At 39.8% G+C, this 18,864-nt stretch overlaps 1 protein-coding gene across 23 annotated transcripts in view; it reads right to left on the reverse strand.

Moving 5' to 3' along the window:
• Window positions 1-18,864, reverse strand: part of LOC132671191 (myomegalin) — a 216,426-nt gene that overhangs the window by 57,361 nt on the left and 140,201 nt on the right. For all 23 annotated transcript variants that reach the window (XM_060621698.3, XM_060621711.3, XM_060621702.3 and 20 more), the window contains 12 exons: window positions 14,888-15,019; window positions 13,671-13,790; window positions 13,358-13,450; window positions 13,003-13,215; window positions 11,538-11,696; window positions 10,531-10,644; window positions 9,978-10,115; window positions 8,603-8,782; window positions 7,514-7,708; window positions 4,572-4,739; window positions 4,334-4,415; window positions 800-891 (listed from right to left, as the gene is read on the reverse strand). In XM_060621698.3, the coding sequence (XP_060477681.1) occupies window positions 800-891; window positions 4,334-4,415; window positions 4,572-4,739; window positions 7,514-7,708; window positions 8,603-8,782; window positions 9,978-10,115; window positions 10,531-10,644; window positions 11,538-11,696; window positions 13,003-13,215; window positions 13,358-13,450; window positions 13,671-13,790; window positions 14,888-15,019 (1,686 nt within the window). The remainder of the gene's footprint in view (window positions 1-799; window positions 892-4,333; window positions 4,416-4,571; window positions 4,740-7,513; window positions 7,709-8,602; window positions 8,783-9,977; window positions 10,116-10,530; window positions 10,645-11,537; window positions 11,697-13,002; window positions 13,216-13,357; window positions 13,451-13,670; window positions 13,791-14,887; window positions 15,020-18,864) is intronic.

Raw genomic sequence — 18,864 nt, forward strand, 5'->3', positions numbered from 1 at the left:
TGTGGTCCTAATACTTCTTCTACATCATAGCTGGACATACAACCAGCTGTACAGAGAGGCAGAAAGAGAAGGGATTCTTCTGGAAGGCTGAGAGGCCTCTTCTGAGAAAATTCATGAAAACTCTCACCAGAAATAGGGCATGAGAATGGGAAAATTATCTGCTCCAAGTCATGACTTCTTAGCAAGTCTTTTGAGTCACAAAAGACCTCAATTTAAATCTTAGCTTCAGGTGGCTTAGTTACAGGACTATTTCCCACCTCCGATGTTTAAAAAAAAAAAATCAGTGTTTCAGCTTCTTCATCTATAAAATAGGGTTAATACCACTCAGTTTACAGAGTCATAAGCATTAGTGCTAATTTACGTTCCCATACAGTGCACTGCATACAGCAAGTAGTCAATAAACATTATTGATCAGTCCCCACAGTCTTTAGTTCCAGGTTTTTAAAACTAATTTTCCAGATCAAACGTCACAATTCGAAGCAGGAATTATATAGTATTTCACTTTCACAAGTCCTTTACAATTATTCCAATTAGCAACAGGCAGAGAGAGCTGCTATAAGCTCTTTTCAGCACTTAAAAGTTTAATGGTCTCCATGTATAAAAATAAGAGCATCTTTTGAGAAAATATGCATATAAAGTGATTTCTGGTTTTCTCCAAAAAGATAAGTCTTACTTTGCTTTTGGACCTAGGTATTATACTTGGACAACTGTAGCCTTGAATATAAACTATCTTGAAATATAAACTATCTTGAAAGAAAATACCAGGAATTTAGAAATTAGGCTCACTGAGAAAACTCACCCGACTTTCTCTTTCTTTTTTAGCCATGAGCTCAAGTTCCTCCTTGGCAGTACTCAGTTCTTTCTCCAGCCCGGACACTGCATCCAAGTCTCCTGGAAATGAACACACAGCACTAGCTTTGATCACTACAACCCAACACGACCTCTGCTGCTTTGCTTCTGGGGAATTTACTCTGAATACACAATCTAACAACAACAATAACGACGAATATACGTATAGGTTGTTCTTTGCAGCATTATTTGTAATGGCAGAATACTGCAATCAGTCTACAGAAGACTGAATAAACCACAGTATGTCCATGCAATGAAGTACTATAATCAACCATAAGAAAGAATGAGGAAAATCTTTATGAACGGATATGGAATAATTTCTAAGCTATACTGTTAAGTAAAACAGGGCAGGTACAAAAGGATACACCTAGTGTAGTATGTTTTACATTAGGAAAGGGGGCAACAGGAACACACACATACACATCACACAGAGACACAGGACTGCTCTCTTACTTTGCAAAAAGAAACCTAGGGAAGGATAATCCAGAAATGAAATCAGTTGCCTTCAAGGGAGGGGTGAAAACAGGAGAGAAATGTTAGGGAAGTAATTGGGGCTTCTGAGCATACTTTTCTATATATTTGAGTTTTGAACCATGCTAATGTTTTATTCTTAATGTGTAAAGTTAGTTCAGTAATCATGGGCAGGAAAAAGCCTAAAACTGAATATTAACATAAACAAACCTGTATAGCAAATAGATAAAATAAGCACCTAGGAAATAAAAAAGTTAACCCAAATAATTTTTTGAATTCACTATTCTAACTATATACCTTCAGTGGGAAATAGTCTAAGGATTAAAAAAATAAAAAGAAACCTTAAACATTATTTAATGATTCTTTCTGCTGATAGGTGTATTCGTGTAGCAACCCTGAAGCCATTTTTGTGTATTGTGCAAATGTATAAATATATTGACGTTATAGGTAAGCAGGTTTCTCAATGTCAAAAAAAAAAAAAAAAAAAAAGAAAAAGAAAAAGAAAAAAACAGAAAAGAAAGCAGATACAAATACAAAATAAGCCAAAGAAAGAACTTGTGTTGTTCAATTAGAATTAGAGAAATCAGTATCAAACACACATACACACACACCCCTTTAGTTCTGTTCATGTAAAAGGGCCTAGAAGCTGTGAACCTATCTTATGCCCAGAAATTAGTATCTAAATGCCATTATCCACTTAAAGGAACCAGAGCCCCTTGAAGTAATGGGTAATTCCAGGGCTGAGGCAGGGAAAGTAAAAGTTGATCCCAGAACATCTTATTGTGCCAGAAAATGTAAAAGTGCTGAAAAACTGATGGGGAAATACCAAAAAGAACAGAGGAGCAGCTAGAAGGGGCTCCAATTGGCCAAATCTGGGATAATTTGGGCATCAAATGGAATAATAACAGAAATAGACAATAAAATGTGTTTTTTAAAAAAAGAATCTAGTAGAACACATTGATATAAAAAAATGGAGTGGGGAGAATACAGAAAGGGCAGAGCTTCTTTGTAAAGGAACACACACTAATAATTAAGGAAGAAATTTTAGAAATAGAAATCACTTTATTATTATTATTATTTTTTATGCTTGTTTGGGGAGGGGGAGAGAGAGAGAGGGGAGGGGGGAGGGATATAGTGCAAGCAGGGGAGGCGCAGAGAGAGGGAGACACAGAATCCAAAGCAGCCTCTAGGCTCTGAGCTGTCAGCAGAGCCTGATGAGGGACTTGAACCCACGAACCATGAGATCATGTTCTGAGCTGAAGTAGGATGCTCAACTGACTGAGCCACCCAGGTGCCCCAGAAATCACTTTTTTAAACTACCAATGTAATATAATAGTTGATTCAGGCAAGGCTGAAAGATGCTAAACCCCTGGGTGAGTGACTGTGGGGAAACAGAACTGCCAACTAAGATATTAGTCTGGCAGATTACTAACACAAAGGGAGACATGAGCCTTCCCAATGGAGAGATCCAGCAGATACAACCTTAACCAAGGATAATACTAACTGGTATCATGTGCTCCTGACGTGATGCACTGAGAAAGACATCACCCTTGTAGTATTCTTGCCAAAAATGTTAAACTTGAATCTAACCATGAGGAAATAATCAGAGCCAAATTGAGGGCCATGAGCTGACCCAGAGTTTTCAAAAATGCCTATGTCAAAAAAGACTAGAAAACTGTTCCAGATTAAAGGAGACTACAGAGACATGACAAGTAAATGCGATGCATGACCCTGGAGGGAGAAACCCAGCCATCGAGGACATTCCTGGGACAATGGGAACTCTGAATATGAACTGTACATTAGGTACCAGGACTATGTTAAGGTTGAATTTCCTGAATGTGATAATTATACTGTAGTTATGCAGGAGAATGCCCCTGCTGTTAGGAAATATGTAACGAAGTATTTAGAAATGAAGAGTCAGGATACCTAAGTAATTTTTAAATGGCTTGGAAATTAACATTATATCTGCGTGTATGCATATAAATTAAGAACGCAAATGTGGCAAAAAGTTAACAGGGGATGAATCTTAATACAAGTGTATATGTGTTATTTTTGCCACCTTTCTATAAGTTTGAAATTTGTAAAATACAAAATTGTGGAAAGGTAGTTTTTGAAAAAAGGTAAATAGGGAATAAACAAATCCAGCATCCATTACTCTTTGACTAACATAAAGTTTTCCTACTAAAAAATAACTACTCGTGTGACTTATCTATGGAATTGCATAACAGTTAACGCTGTAACACAGAAACAAAGTTTTTACATTCTTAATATCGTTTAAAGATCGTAAGTTAGTTATCAAAGTCCACAACCTTTCTTATTATAGCGCTATAATCACCACTTCATTAATGACGGTAAGCCCCTATTTCTACAACTCACTGGGGAAACATCTTCCTTGATGTTAGGAAAGGGGGGGAAGCTACCACAGATCCCGGCCTTTTGCTCTATGAAAGTCAGAGACTGTAATCCCAAGCACTCAGTATAAGTTTTGTTCCTGCTATGCACAGAATTCAGCTGTTTTGGGGGAGTTCAAGGCCTACCACTGTCTCTTACTTAGATGGCTGTGATCTTAGATGGCAGTGAGCTTAATGCACACTGCCCGCCACCCCCCCCCCCCCCCGCCCCCCGACATGTAAAACAAGTTATGCCAAGTTACAGTGAGTAGACAGGGACTGCCTGAAAGACATCCAGGAGAAGGTGTCAGCCCCATGGTCTTGCTGTTTAGGTTGGGAAACACTACCTCCTGCATTTCTGAATCCCTGCAAAACTACGTGAAAAGGACAATCAGGAGGCAGTTTCCCTGGGCCGAACCGTGTACCCAGAACAACAGTGTCAATTCAATGTAAGGTAAGGTCAGTTCTTTCTAAAGAGACATGTCTTTAGCCTTTTAGGGAAATCTAAACTTATTTTTTTCCATTAAGGTAGGAAGAGAAAGAGAGTCTTGGCCACACCTATTAACAGAGTTACAGGAAGAAAAGATGGAAGGTTCCTTAGTGAAATTAAATTTGATACGTACCTAATGAGGACCTGGCTATACTGGTATCCCCTTTGGCAGTCAATGAAATGCCATCATCCTTGGAGGGTATATGCACGGAACCCTAAAAATTGGAAGAGTTAGGGGATTTAGGAAAGTGCGGGAACCATGATCACAGTGACAAGGACTTGGAAAGGTATTAAAATGATCAAACTTCTGCCTCCCACACAAAAAGGAAAGGCAGTTGGCATCAACATCTACACAAGTACATTGTTCTTACTTGATCAGTCTGATCTCCAAGATGGGGGCTGCTGGAGGTAACTTCAGTGGGTTGGTTAGAGATCAGTGCTTGGGACACCATGAAGTCTTTCCCTCCTAAATACTGGCGCAGGGCCTGCAATTCTGAATTTCTTTCCATTAGGGCCTGTACCATCTTCTCTGCAGAGGCCTGGTAAGGAAATCACATGGAACATTAGAAAACAAAATTCACATTATGACGTTATTCATTTAAAGCCAGTTATTTATGAAAAGCCAGTGGGGCCCTTCAAAAGTTTCCTTGCTTTCAGTTTATAGCGAAAAACACGGCTGAACATTGGAAAACCTGAACTGAAGTCATCTATTACAGACAGCACAGTCTGAAATGGGTTCTGCCAGAACTCTATCAGGCTAAGGTGAGAAGATTCTGGTTGAGGTGGACCAGAGTAGATGTCCTTCATACTGGGACACATGTGCCTTTGGCCTGGATGCCCTCTACCCAAACATTCACTTGCTTTGCTCCAATTACATCTTTGCCTATTGCTACCTTCTCTGACTGGCCTCCTCTGCATATCCTATCTAAGACAGTGATCTTTTCTCTACTCCTGATTCTCCTCATCCTGCTAAGTGTTTTACAACACACTTACCATTTGATAGATCTGTTTATTGTCTCTCCCCCAACTGGATGTCCTAAGGACAGGTTCTAGGTTTTCTTCAGCACTGAATCACAAGCACCCAGAACAGTGTCTGGCACACAGTAGGCACTCAATACGTATTTATCCAATGAATTAATTACATAGAGACACTTTTATCAGACCATATAATCTGGAGAATCTGAACCTCCAAACCACTGAACACGGTTTTGTTTAATTTCAAATCCCAGTTTTCTAAGATAGATGATGGCACATTAAGGAAAAGGATCTAGAACATTATTCATGACCTTTACCACATTAAAAGTGTGCATTTAGGGGTGCCTGGGTGGCTCAGGCAGTTAAGTGTCTGACTTTGCTCAGGTCACGATCTTGCGGTTTGTGAGTTTGAGCCCTGCGCTGGGCTCTGTGCCCACAGCTCAGAGCCTGGAGCCTGCTTCAGATTCTGTGTCTCCCTCCCTCTCTGCAACCCCCTCATGCTCTGTCTCAAAAATAAATACACACTAAAAAAATTTTTTTTTTTAAAAAGTCTGCATTTAATCAGAAAATCTGGAAATAATAAACTAAGACTAAAATTACTGGGGGTATAAGGTGATGAATCAGAACTATATTAGCTGTCTCAGCACCAACTGTTTCTGGGGACAATAACTACTGTTTTAAACGAGAAGCAGAGCTCTTGTCATAATCTCTAAGGGAAATAAAAGAATAACCTTACAATTTTGGTAAGATTCGGGCCCTTTAGGGATTTGGACATAACCATCTAGATGCTAACAGTGCATTATTAATTGATCTTAATAAATATCTATGGAAATTATTATGGAAAAAAGCATAAGTAACATACAATATCTCTTGGGTCATATATATGATCTGGCTTCAAATTCTTTCTCTACTAGTGTTGTTGTTGGCAATGGTCCTCCAAGTGGGGCCCATGGACTAGCAGCATCACCATCATCTGAAAGCTTGTAAGAAATGCAAATTCTTAAGTCCTATCTATCTCTCCTAGTTTCTGTCCCCAGGAGTGAGCATGGGAATCTGTGTTTCTAAAAAGCTATCCAGGCGATTTCTCCTGCATGTAAAATTTAAGACACAGATCTAGGAGAATACAACCCTTTCTCTTTTTCTGGAGTTAAAATGATCGTTTGTAATTTCACAGTTACCTCCTAGCTTCCATTATTTTACTCTCAGCAGCATACAGTACTTCTGAGGTATACTAATTCTTTCAAATTACAAAGGGTTAAAAAGAAAACTCACACAAAGACTTTTGTTAGCCTCCTGCCAGACTTAAATGATTCACAGTGATTCCGTTAGGTCTACTCCAGAAGCAATTTCTGCATCTCATTTAATAGGAAGGAAATGTATAATCACTTCAGGGGGCCTGAGAATTAGACGAGACGAATAGAACTATCTCAAGATATAAGGAAGCATTAGAGAATGTTATGGTCAAATGATAAGAATCTGGTGCCCCCTAAAGCTGTCTGGGGGGATTCGAACGACTGGTCCCTAAAATGCAGCTCACCTCTCTAGCCTTGAGGAGGAAGATATCTGCGAATGAGGATAAATTAAGAATTGCCTTTTGAAAAATTGTGTACCAGTATTTTAAGGTTATCCCATATTATTATACGATTATTTCTTCTCATCAAGACCTTTAAAAAAACCCAGTCTGTTTTCCTCTTAAGAGAATTCAGTTTTTATAAGAATTAAGAAAAAAATATGTGAAGTTTAAGTTTTCCCATATCTTGGCTGGAAACAGAAAATATCACCGAAGTTTTTTTTTAAAGGTTTTTTTGTTTTATTTTAGAGAGCGAGCGAGCGGGGGAGAGGGGAGGGGAAGAGAGAGAGAGAGAGAGACAGAGAGAGAGAATCTTAATCAGGCTCCACACTCAGTGCAGAGCTCAATCCTATGACCCTGGGATCATGACTTGAGCCAAAATCAAGAGTCAGATGCTCAACTGACTGAGTCACCCAGGCGCCCCCAAAATATCATCAAGTTTTGATAATTTAGAATCAAAACCAAAACACTCCAGAATCCCGTATGTGAAAATTATCAGAATATCAAGGAAAAGAAAATGTACATAATGAAATTAATGGGTATGTGTATTGTTTAGGCAGCCTTCTAAATGCAAAGTGCTCTAAAAAATATCGCACGTTTTGGTGACTGATATGAAACTATAGTGTAGGTAACAGACTGAAGGGAAAAATCCTCACGAATGGAGTATAAAATGACACACATACACACACACATGACGATGTTCAAAAGCTTCCTATTCATAGTCTGTAAATGCACCCATGCTGTTCTGGTCTGTGTGTTGGTCCTTACTTGGCTCTCCTGCTCTCTGGTGCTCATAGACTGAAGCAGGCCTTGAATCTCTACTTCATGTTCCACTGCTTGTTTGTTTCGATCACTTAGAAGTTCCTGCAGCAGCCTTTCCTTTCTCTGCAGACGCTGGCACAGCTCCTCGGCAATCTCACTCTGTCCTGGTCCGAGTTTGCAGAGCAGCGTTGAGCTAAGATCCTAACACAAAAGGGACGGTGTAAGTTTTGGAGGAAAGAATGCCCTCTACTACATATCAAAGGGTTTATTCTTTAAAAATCTATTATAGAAGAAAGAGCTATGGGATTCTGGAGAGCAAGTATCCTGTTTTACTCACTTTTGTTTCTCCAGATCCAGTACAGGCCCGGCTCACAGAAGACCGTAAACACGTGCTCAGTGAATGAACATGAACAATATAGAAAAATACTTGTAATGGCAACTTACCTATTGTTTTCTGAAGTAAGCCCTTTCCCTATTTGCTCAGAGTCCATAATAATTAACATTAGATAAAGATAAATGGACACTTAGTTCATTTTTATTTATTTTCTCCCCAGTATAACTTATATGGGGGAAACACAAAACCATAGGCTAAAAAAGACTAATGAGCCTATGTTAGCATGGTGACGAAGTTCCTCCTTCCATACTGAGAGGGAGCACATGGTGGTTAAAACTGCCTAGGCTGCTTCCTGGGTCTGTCAGTTACTATGTTACTTTGGATAAGTGTCATCTCAGAAGCCTGTCTCCTGGTCTGTAAAAGAGGGGTAATGATATATATACCTCATAGACTTGTAAAGATTCAATGAGTTAGCATTCATTAAGCAATTATGAGCACTTTAACTAAAAAAGGTCAGCTCTCACATTAAAGGTGGATGTTTCTGTTCTCATCAATTCTCACATGACTTATTTGAGAAAGATAATTGTCACCTTGAGTTTATAGGTGCAGGAAAAAAAAGTCCCAGGGAAAGCCAATGACTCGCCCAGGCACAGAATAGAATTCGAGACTTGGGTCACTAGCCTCCCAGACCTCAAGAGTCCTAATCCAAGACAGATTATGCCATCACTAAACCAACTGCCTTCAAGTAACTAAAGTCTTGCCTCCACTTCTTTGTTCCTGTCATGCAGAGATGTCTGTAACTGCTGAATGATACTTTCTTGTTCCTTCTGCCAATGGCTAAATTTGGTTTCCATTTCTTCTTTCAGCCACTGGAGGTTTTGACAGGTAGCAGATAAGTGTTCTACTTCCAGGCCTTTGGCCCTGAGCAGACTCTCCATACTCTGCAGTAACAAAGAAAGCAACTGTAAGTGAAAGGGCACCCCACACTCCTCAGGATAAACAAGAAACTTGATCCACCTTGAAATGTCTCCTAAATTGACAATTTTTTTGCAATAGGAGAAACCTTAGTATCTAATGTAACAATGCCATACTAATATATGTATATATATTTTTTTGGTTTTGGAAACTCTCATCTAATTTTTAGAGAAATAAATACAATGTGTATGATAAATGAAGTAGTTTTGAGGAAGCAGGTTATGCTACAGAGGAAGTGAAGGACTTCTTTAAGAAGTGGCAGATGGTCAAATGTATAAACTCTAAAATACATACACAAGAAGAGCCCACAGGAAATATTACTAAGCCAGTGTTCTGACCGTGGCTATAGAAGGACATGTATATAATATTAGAGAGAAAACAACAGTATAACAGTTGTACCCTGGCAATGCTTATGTAAAAAGTGTACAGATATTGACAAGAATTAGAAATAAATCAGAAGTATGTCTAGTTGCCGTGCCTGCATGGCTCAGTTCGTTAAGGGTCCGACTGCAGCTCAGGTCATGATCTCATGGTTAGTGAGTTTGAGCCCTGCATGGGGCTCTGCACTAACAGTGCAGAGCCTGCTTAGGATTCTCTGTCTCCCTCTCTCTGCCCCTCCCCCTCTTGTGAGCCCTCTCTCTCTCAAAAATAAATACATTAAAAAGATATTAAAGAAAAAAAAGATGTCTAGAAATCTATATTCACTGCTTCCTCCTGCAAAGTTCACAGTAGACTAACACATCTCACTTCCTAATCTGTAATGGTGGAACTAATGATTACTGTTTTTGTTTTTGTATTTTTTTTCTTATAAAGCAAATACATTGTTTTTTTTTTTTTTTTTGAATTTTTTAATGTTTATTTATTTTTGAGACAGAGAGAGATAGAGCATGAACGGGGGAGGGTCACAGTGAGAGGGAGACACAGAATCTGAAACAGGCTCCAGGCTCTGAGCTGTCAGCACAGAGCCTGACGCGGGGCTCGAACCCACGGACCGTGAGATCATGACCTGAGGCGAAGTCAGACGCTTAACCGACCAAGCCACCCAGGCGCCCCCTAAAGCAAATACATTGGTTTTCAGAAAATGACAGAAGGAGTTGACACTTCAGGTTTAGAAATCCAAGTGGGACAGAGACACCAAGTCATGGCAGATTGTGCTCTTACCTGCATGGTAGCTTCATTAGAGGAAAGAACACCACGCAGTCTCTCTAAGTCATGATCTCGCTCTCGCACAGCAAGATGGAGTTGACGCAGTTCTTTTTCTTTTTCTTCCAGAGTGGAGAACTTTTCATCTATAGCCCGCTGCAAGGAGAGTAAGGATCCTAAAGCCCCTTCAGATTCACTACTGTGATCACACTCATTCATTAAGATTCCAAACACAGGGCGCCTGGGTGGCTCAGTCAGTTGAGCATCCGACTCTGGCTCAGGTCATGGTCTCACAGTTTGTGAGTTCGAGCCCCACGCCAGGCTCTGCGCTGACAGCTCAGAGCCTGGAGCCTGCTTTGGATTCTGTGTCTCCCTCTCTCTGTCCCTCCCCAACTCGCGCTGTCTCTCTCAAAAATAAACATTGAAAAAAATTAAAAATTAAAAAATAAAAATAAAACAAAGGAAGGAAAAACCAACTTCAAAAAGCAGCAAATTAAGTAGACCCATATTTGTACAGTACCTGAGTAAATGGAATAATCCACAGTGCCATAAACAAAATTAAGGTGCATACCTCCAGAGCAACATCTCTATCTTGTATTCGCTGCCGAAGTTTCTCAAGCAACATTTCATTCGCTTCAAGGGTTTTGTCGGACTTATCTCGATACTGCAAGAGCTCCCGAAATTCCTGATGAGACCAAAAAATGTTTTCCTTTATTTATTTGTCCATTACACACCAAATTCCAACATTCTGCCAACGAATTTGTTGTTTAGGATAAAAGACAAAATGTGACCACTCTCAAAGAAAACACAGGTTAGCTGAGATGACAGGCATATAAATCGTTAACTATTCCACATCATATATATATGTGTATAGACACATACGTGTGTATAGGTGTGTATTTGTATAAATGTATATACATGTGTGTCTGTATTTGTGTGCAGCTACAGGATGCACCGTCTACATCTGCCTGAAGGTGTCACTAAAGATCTCACAAAAGAGATTACATTTGCTTTGAATCTTAAAGGACTAGGAATTTCAGGTGGAGGTATTTCTATCAGAGAAAAAATGTAGGCACAATATGTGCACACTATGAAAAAATTGTATGATGAGAAAAATGTAAGGGATTCGATGGGACTGAAGCTTAGAGCAGGTGGCCGTCACCGTCTTTACTGTTCCATATTTTCCCTAAAACATTCATTTTATCATCTAAGTAACTAGACATTCGTATACAGATGTCCTCACCTACTACACTGAGAGCAGCGGTCATATCTTCTCTGTCTTCCTAGCACCTCACATAGTATCTGGTTCACAGAGGTGTTTAATAACTATTTGCTCAATGTTTATTGCTTAAGACTTTCGGGTCTATATTTATTATTTCCTACACTTGCTGGGTAGCACTGGTGGTTCATGAATTGTACTTTCTATTTATTTTGAATCCTCCCAGTTCCTATCTCTCAGTGTTCTACATGTAACAGGTACTAGACACAGGCAGGTGGCCTAACGTCTTGAAATTACATGGACAGAAATTTCAGAGCTCTGTGAGCCCAGTTTTAGTTGAAATCATTGTGTAGACTCACCTGAAGCAGCTGTTCCTTGTGACTCAGACTATGGTTTAGGTGCTGAATGTGCTGCTCCCGGGTTCTAATCTCATTGTATTTTTCAGCCTCCAGGATACGAAGCTGTTGGCTCTTACTCTGCAATTCTCCTTGAAGCTGCTGCAAGGCTTTTCGTAATTCCTGAATTACAGATTCAGATTCCCTTTTTTAAACAATCTAAAATTTTCACATGGTCAGTACATACGAAGACCTTAAAACTTCCAAGGGATATAGAATAAAACATAAAGTAGAAAAAAGTGCCATTCTTAACTAGACATGTATCAACCAGGATATGGGAAATGATAACTGTGAATGGAGGTAAGATGTAAATTTCATATTATACTTCGGTATACTTACTTTCTAGTTTAAAAATGACAGATCTATGTAACTACTTAAGCAGAACTCTGTCCCCCTGTGAACCTGGATCCTTTACAATAAGCTCAAGGACAGAATATTTCTACCATCCTTTTAAATCTTAAAAAAAAAAAAAAAACAAACACAAAAAAACTGGGGCACTAGGTGGTTCAGTCAGTTGAGCATCCGACTCTTGATTTCAACTCAGGTCATGATTCCAGGGTCATGGGATCAAGCCCCATCCCATCAGGCTCTGTGCTGAGTGTGGAGCCTGCTTAAGATTCTCTCTTTCCCTCTGCTCCTCTCCACCCCCTACCTCTCTCTCTCAAAAAAGGTGAGGGGGTAGGGGAGGGCCCTGGGTGGCTCAGTCGGTTAAGTGTCCGACTTCGGCTCAGGTCATGATCTCATGGTTCGTGGGTTCAAGCCCCATGTTGGGCTCTGTGCTGACTGCTCAGAGCCTGGAGCCTGCTTTGGACTCTGTGTCTTCCTCTCTCTGCTCCTCCCCTGCTCACACTCTGTCTCTCTCTCTCTCTCTCAAAAAATAAATAAACATTAAAAAAAATTTTTTTAAATCAATAGCATATGCTCTAACCTAACAAGATGAAGGAACCACTTATGAATTATTAAAAAAAAAAAAAAGAAGTGGTTAATTGTACGTGCCACTCCTTGGACGTTGGTTGTTGCTTCCCACAATTCTGTCTTGGTAACCTTTCCCCATCCTTCAGGAATAACCTAAGATAGCTGCCTTCATGGACCTTACCCAGACTCGCTTCCTCAGCCCTTCCTGTATATTCCTCTAGGACCCAAACATACCTCCTTTGCTTCATTTCAGTCTGTACCACACTAAAATTCTGTTTCTGTGACTGTCTCATACTACACTACAAGTAACTGAACAGGAAAGAGCCTGTGATATTCACACTTGCATTTCCAGAACCCAGCCTGATGTCTGGCACATGGCATGAGGGCAACAAATGTTGAGCTGAATTAACTGGATCAAGTGAGTGACTCAAGGGTTCAACACAAACTGTCCTAATGAAAAGTTATTATCAGGGCCAAGTCAGCACTTCTGGCCACAAAATGATTACTGATTTACCTGGTTATGTTTCCAAGAAGCCTCCTTCTGCTGTTCTCTCTCATGGGCTGCAGCTTCTACAAACTGCACACATCGTTTGGCATCCACGAGTTGGCGTTCTTTCTGGCGTATGACCCTTTGGAGTTTCTGTATTTCGAGCTGGCTACAGAACAAGGCACTCTGAAGGTCAAGCAGAGCCACCTGCTGCTGAGCTGGGGAAGCACCCTCGGAGCTCTGAAAAGACAGTAAAAAGCGTAATCACAAGGAGGGCAAGCACTGAGCAGCGGAGAAGACCAACAAAATTAAGACTGGCACCAAAAATGGCAAGTCCTCAACAGGAGCCTCGCCTCCTGTCCTACGTCTGACCCTCACGTACATGAAGTTGTCCAAGCTGGCTTTGGTGCAGCATTTCTCGAAGCTTTGCCATTGTGTCATTTTGACCTTCAATCACCTGGTACAACTCCTCGGTCTGAAAATGAGACAGGGAGTACCAAGCATGTTAGGAAACTAAAAATAAATTCCATTATCTTGCCTGTATAGATTTTAGAAATACCAATTTTGATTATACTCCAGTTTTTCTAGGCTAAGATCTGTCAGTCTGATGATCTGTTTCTATAAAATACAGAGTATGTGTCTACCTTGATGGAACAAATCATTTCCTCAGACGTCCCCAACTGCCAAATATTTACCTCATTTTCCCTGCTTTTCAGAGTTTCCTTGAGGCTTTGAATTGTACCATCTTGCTTCTGAGATGACTCCTGAGCTGACTTCAGTTCACAGCTCATTTCATTCAGTTTCTCCTGAAGAATCTGAATTCAGAAAAGAAAACGATTTCTTTTAACCTCAGATGCAACCAGAAAGTCTTTGCTCAAATCTAGGTTTAAAGGATTTCCTAGAGAATATTACCTTGTTATTTTTCCCCCCACAGAGAGTAACCATTAAAGTACTAGGTCAATCATCAAGACAAAGTAGCAGATAATATGAAATTCTTCAATACTCAATTGCTTCAATTCTTCTGCACTGTGCACTTAGAACTTTCTCTGTGATGGGCAGCTGTAATGGCCACCTGTCTACATGAGTCACTGTGGATCCTTTACACAAAGACCAAGGAGCTCTGCTATCTAGGACAGGACAGAACACTACAGGGGTACACGAGGCCAGAAGCTCACCATCCAAATTGTGGCAACTGTTACAATTTTCTCCTAAATAAATGTTAGAATCCTTGGGCTATAAAGGGGTGAGAAGTTAAGCTAAAATCAAAAGCACAAACCTCTTGTCTCGGTGCCTTCCACAGGTAAAGACTGCATTCAAGCCTTTTTTTTTTTTTTTTTTTTTAACTTTTCATGTTTATTTTTGAGAGAGAGAGAGAGAGAGCGTGCGCACGAGCCAGTGTGCATGAGCATGGGAGGGGCAGAGAGAGAGGGAGACTCAGGATCTGAAGCAGGCTGCAGGTTCTGAGCTGTCAGCACAGAGCCTGACGTGGGACTTGAGCCCACGAACCATGAGATTATGACCCGAGCCGAAGTCGGACACTCAACCAACTGAGCCACCCAGGCACCCCAAGAACTACACTTCTAATCAAATATTCCTTAGAGCGCCCAGGTGCCTGGGTGGTTCAATCAGTTAAGCATCTGAGTCTTGATTTTGGCTCAGGTCATGGTCTCAAAGTTCCCAAGATCAAGCCCCAAGTTGGGCTCTGCACTGACAGCACAGAACCTGCTTGGCATTTTCTCTCTCTCCCTCTCTCTGCCCCTCCTCCATTCGCACTCTCTCTCAAAAGAAATAAACTTAAAAAAAAACAAACACAAAAAAAACCAGCACACAAAAACAAAAAAAATCCCTTAGAACAACAGGAATACACAGTATCCATCTTCCAAGTCCTAATCAGGGCCTGGATTGATCATACCTTGTTGGTGGCCTCTGTTTGCTGGATTTTTTCCTGGAGTTCTGCCAAGTGGGAATCAGATACAGACTGCGGAGTTATAATGGTCTCATCCGAATTCAGCTTCTGTTGTTTGTGTAACTCTTCAGTCATGGGCTAGAAAGAAGCAGCAAGACAAGAATTTGAGTTAAATGTAGCCAACAGTACATTTTATCTTCAACTGCTTCCAGCATCTTTTGGCAGAGGCTTAGAAAACCGAACGTGTTGCATGGATTTAGCAGTATGAATTCCTAAAGACAACCCTGTTCCTTATTGAGAGGACTGGTTTACTTAGCCCCAGCTCCTCCCCCTATCTTTCCCTATGAACTCACGCAAACACTACAGAGTCAGTTAAAACAGATAATTTAGAGTTCAAAGGGAAGATTAAAAAAAGAAAATGTTTATGATGACCAAATACTCACTTTATCCTATTTCCAATCATGGAATTCAGTAAGCAAACCTATACCATCCATAAGAAAGGAAAGGTCTATTTCAACAGTCTTTCTTATAATATGCTTGTTCACATTACTGGAAAAAATGGACAGATTTTGAATATAGATTATCCATATCATATACATATCGATACTAAATTTGGTAATTGATATATTTTTTTAAACATTTAATTATTCATTTTTGAGAGAGAGACAGAGTACGAGTGGGGGAGGGGCAGAGAGAGAGAAGGAGACACAGAATCCAAAGCAGGCTCAAGGATCTGAGCTGTCAGCACAGAGCCTGACACGGGGCTTGAACTCACGAACCGTGAGATCATGACCTGAGCCGAAGTCAGACACTTAACCAACTGAGACACCCAGGCGCCCCTAAATTTGGTAACTATACTGTAGTTATGTAAGAGATGTTCTTGCCTTTAGGAAACATGCATACTTAGTATAAAAACTCATAATATCTGCAACTAATTCTCAGATGGTTCAGGAATACAAAAATAATGTGTCTATATAGGCAGTGGGAATGAAACAGCATATGTAGCAAAATATTAGCATATGGTGAATCAGGATAAATGTTAACAACTGGTGAATCTGGGAGTTCTTTGTATTTCTCTTATGACTTCTCTATAAATTTGAAGTTATTTCAAAAAAGAGTAAAAATAAAATTAAAAATAAATTTGAAAATCCACCGTGGTCTGGGAAGGAGGTATGTTTAATAGGAATACCAATTCACCAAAAAGATTCAGGAGAAAAAAAACCCATATATTGTTTATATGATGTGATAATAAATCAGACTAAGATAAACTTATAGAACTGTATCTAATATTCATTATGAGCTAAAGGTACTAAAATAAAACTGTAGGACTTCATTGTGGCACTAAACCCATCTCCTCTCTCCCTGACCCTTCCCTTCCCACTCCCTACACACCCCCACTCCAATGAGAAAAAATATATACCCATTAGGAAGAGAAAAAGGCAACTGCTGTTCATTTTCCCTTTCCCTCACACTTTTAAACTTTGACTACCATTTTCTAGGCAGTGGGGTTAGAGCTTAATTTCAATCTGTTCCTGCCAGCAACTGACTGGAAGTATAAAGATTTCAGGAAAAAAAAAACACAAAAAAACAAAACAAAACAAAACAAACCCAGTTTTTTATTCTTCTAATGCTATTTACCAATTTTTAAAAACATCTCTTAAGTACCATAATATATAAAGCACTGTGGGAGTTGGGAATATAATAAAGGAACAAGGAAATACACAAAATCGCAGACAGTGACAGGCCTTATGCTTTAAAACAGAAAAGCATGGTAAAGTGGTGAAGTTACTCAAAGTTGGTTGAGCAGTTACTTTACATTGGTTAAGGGGAGATCTGCAGGATAAAAAGCCAGTCCTTGAAAGAGCTACAAAACAATCTAGGCAGCAGAAACAGCTAATGGAAACGACCTAGAGAGGCTAGAAGCCTGAGACAGAAAGGTCTATGTGGCTAGGGTAGCACTTTCACATAGAAATATGAGTGAGCCATGTATATAAGTTAAATTTTTGTAATAAACCTCGTTGACTGCAGTAAAAAATAAATAGGTGAACTTAATTTCAATAAAATATTTTATGAGCCCATATATCTGATCAAAAGAAATTATCATAGTCATGTATTCAATATAAAAGCTATCAACAAGGTATTTTACTTCCTTTCATACCACGTCTCTGAAATCAGGGGTGCCCTTTACTCACAGCATATCTCAATTCAGAGCAGCCACATTTCAAGTGCTCAACAGCCACATAAGGCTAGTGGCTACGTAGCCGGCTAGCACAGGGCTAAAGTGTAATGAGCAGAGGACAGGAATACATGATGAAGAGGAAAGGAAAAGCAGAGGCCAGGTATAGAACTTCTACTGCAGGGTTAAGGAAGCTGGATTTCATTCTCATTGAAATGAGAATGGACTGCACTGTTTTTAACAGAAAAGTAATCCAATTGTATTTGTATTTTAAAAAGCTGCTTCTGTGGTGAATGGACAGGGGAGCACCAGTAGGGACAGGGAGACCAGATAGGAGGCTGTTTCTGTTGTGTAGGTGAAAGAGAATAGTGGCTTATAGTGGCAGTTAGAGAGGGGAAGAGAAATGGATGTATTTAGATGTGTTTTGAAAGGAGAGTCAACAGGACTGGAAGGAAGGAGAGGGACAAGGAGAATCGAAGGATAATGACTCCTAGAATAATTGAGATATTTGTTGTTGTGGGTATAACAGGGAGCTTTGCCCTGAGGTGCTGTGAATTAGGTCACACCCTGGGAGAGGTAACTATGTGAACAGATATTCACAATTCTAACTGATAAATAAATAATTTTATCATTTATTTAATGATAAAACATTCTCTACAAAACCTGGCTCCTCAGTTCCGCAGGGCAAAGAAACTATACAAACTAACCATGTGGTCTAATCCCATTTTACATGGAAACTTAGAGCAGGTAAGTAACTTCCGAAGTTACACAGGAAATCAGGAAAAGGATCCAGTTAAACCAGATGCACTGGAGCTGGGAATGTATCTTCCATCTCTGTAAACCCATTGCCTACCATAATGTCTGCAATGTTGTAGGGACCAAAAGTTTGTGTTTAGTAAGAGAACAAGACTAGAAACAAACACAATCAACAACAGTCCTAATTTCCAGTCCAATGCTCTAATCCTTCCGTGACTCTTTAGAAATAAGACTAGATAGATATTTAATAGCGACATTTCATCAGCAACTTTAAAGCCAAAGAATGCCATAGAGTAGTACATAATGAGTCTGTGTCTCATCTGAACCCAGCTTGGCATTAATAATTGTAGGAAGGGGCGCCTGGGTGGCTCAGTCGGTTAAGCGTCCGACTTCAGCTCAGGTCACGATCTCACCGTCCGTGAGTTCGAGCCCCGCATCGGGCTCTGGGCTGATGGCTCAGAGTCTGGAGCCTGCTTCCGATTCTGTGTCTCCCTCTCTCTCTGCCCCTCCCCCGTTCATGCTCTGTCTCTCTCGGTCTCAAAAATAAATAAACGTTAAAAAAAAAAAAAAATTAAAAAATAATTGTAGGAAATCCTTAATTCTGTAAATGTAATGCAGTGACCTGAAGATATTTGTTTCTTCCTTATTCATAACTTTTTTATTAAATAATCTCAGAAAGATTATTCAATCTTCATCTCAGAAAACTGTCTTTTCAGATAATAGTCTGCCAAAAGAGCACTTAGCAAAGTCCCCTGAGTTAACAAGCTCCTAATGAATTCTTGTGAAATATCAAATACATAAACCAATCATTCCTAAGATGATTTTATAAAGCCTGAAATCAGTAATGCTCGATTTGGCTGAATCATTGCTAATTTCCAGACCACTGGTTACTAAAATCATATCATAATAATAATGTAATTTTAAATTAAGCTGCTTTTGACTTATTTGGGACAAATGCTTTCCAGCATCAGAAAAGAGAATTGCTTCCAGGCCTGATGTTGCATAATGTATGACCTTTGGGCTAAAAAGGCAGTTATTTAGATCTTCTGGG

Source organism: Panthera onca, chromosome C1 (assembly GCF_046562875.1).
Source record: "Panthera onca isolate mPanOnc1 chromosome C1, mPanOnc1 haplotype 2, whole genome shotgun sequence".
Classification (NCBI taxonomy): Eukaryota; Metazoa; Chordata; class Mammalia; order Carnivora; family Felidae; genus Panthera; species Panthera onca.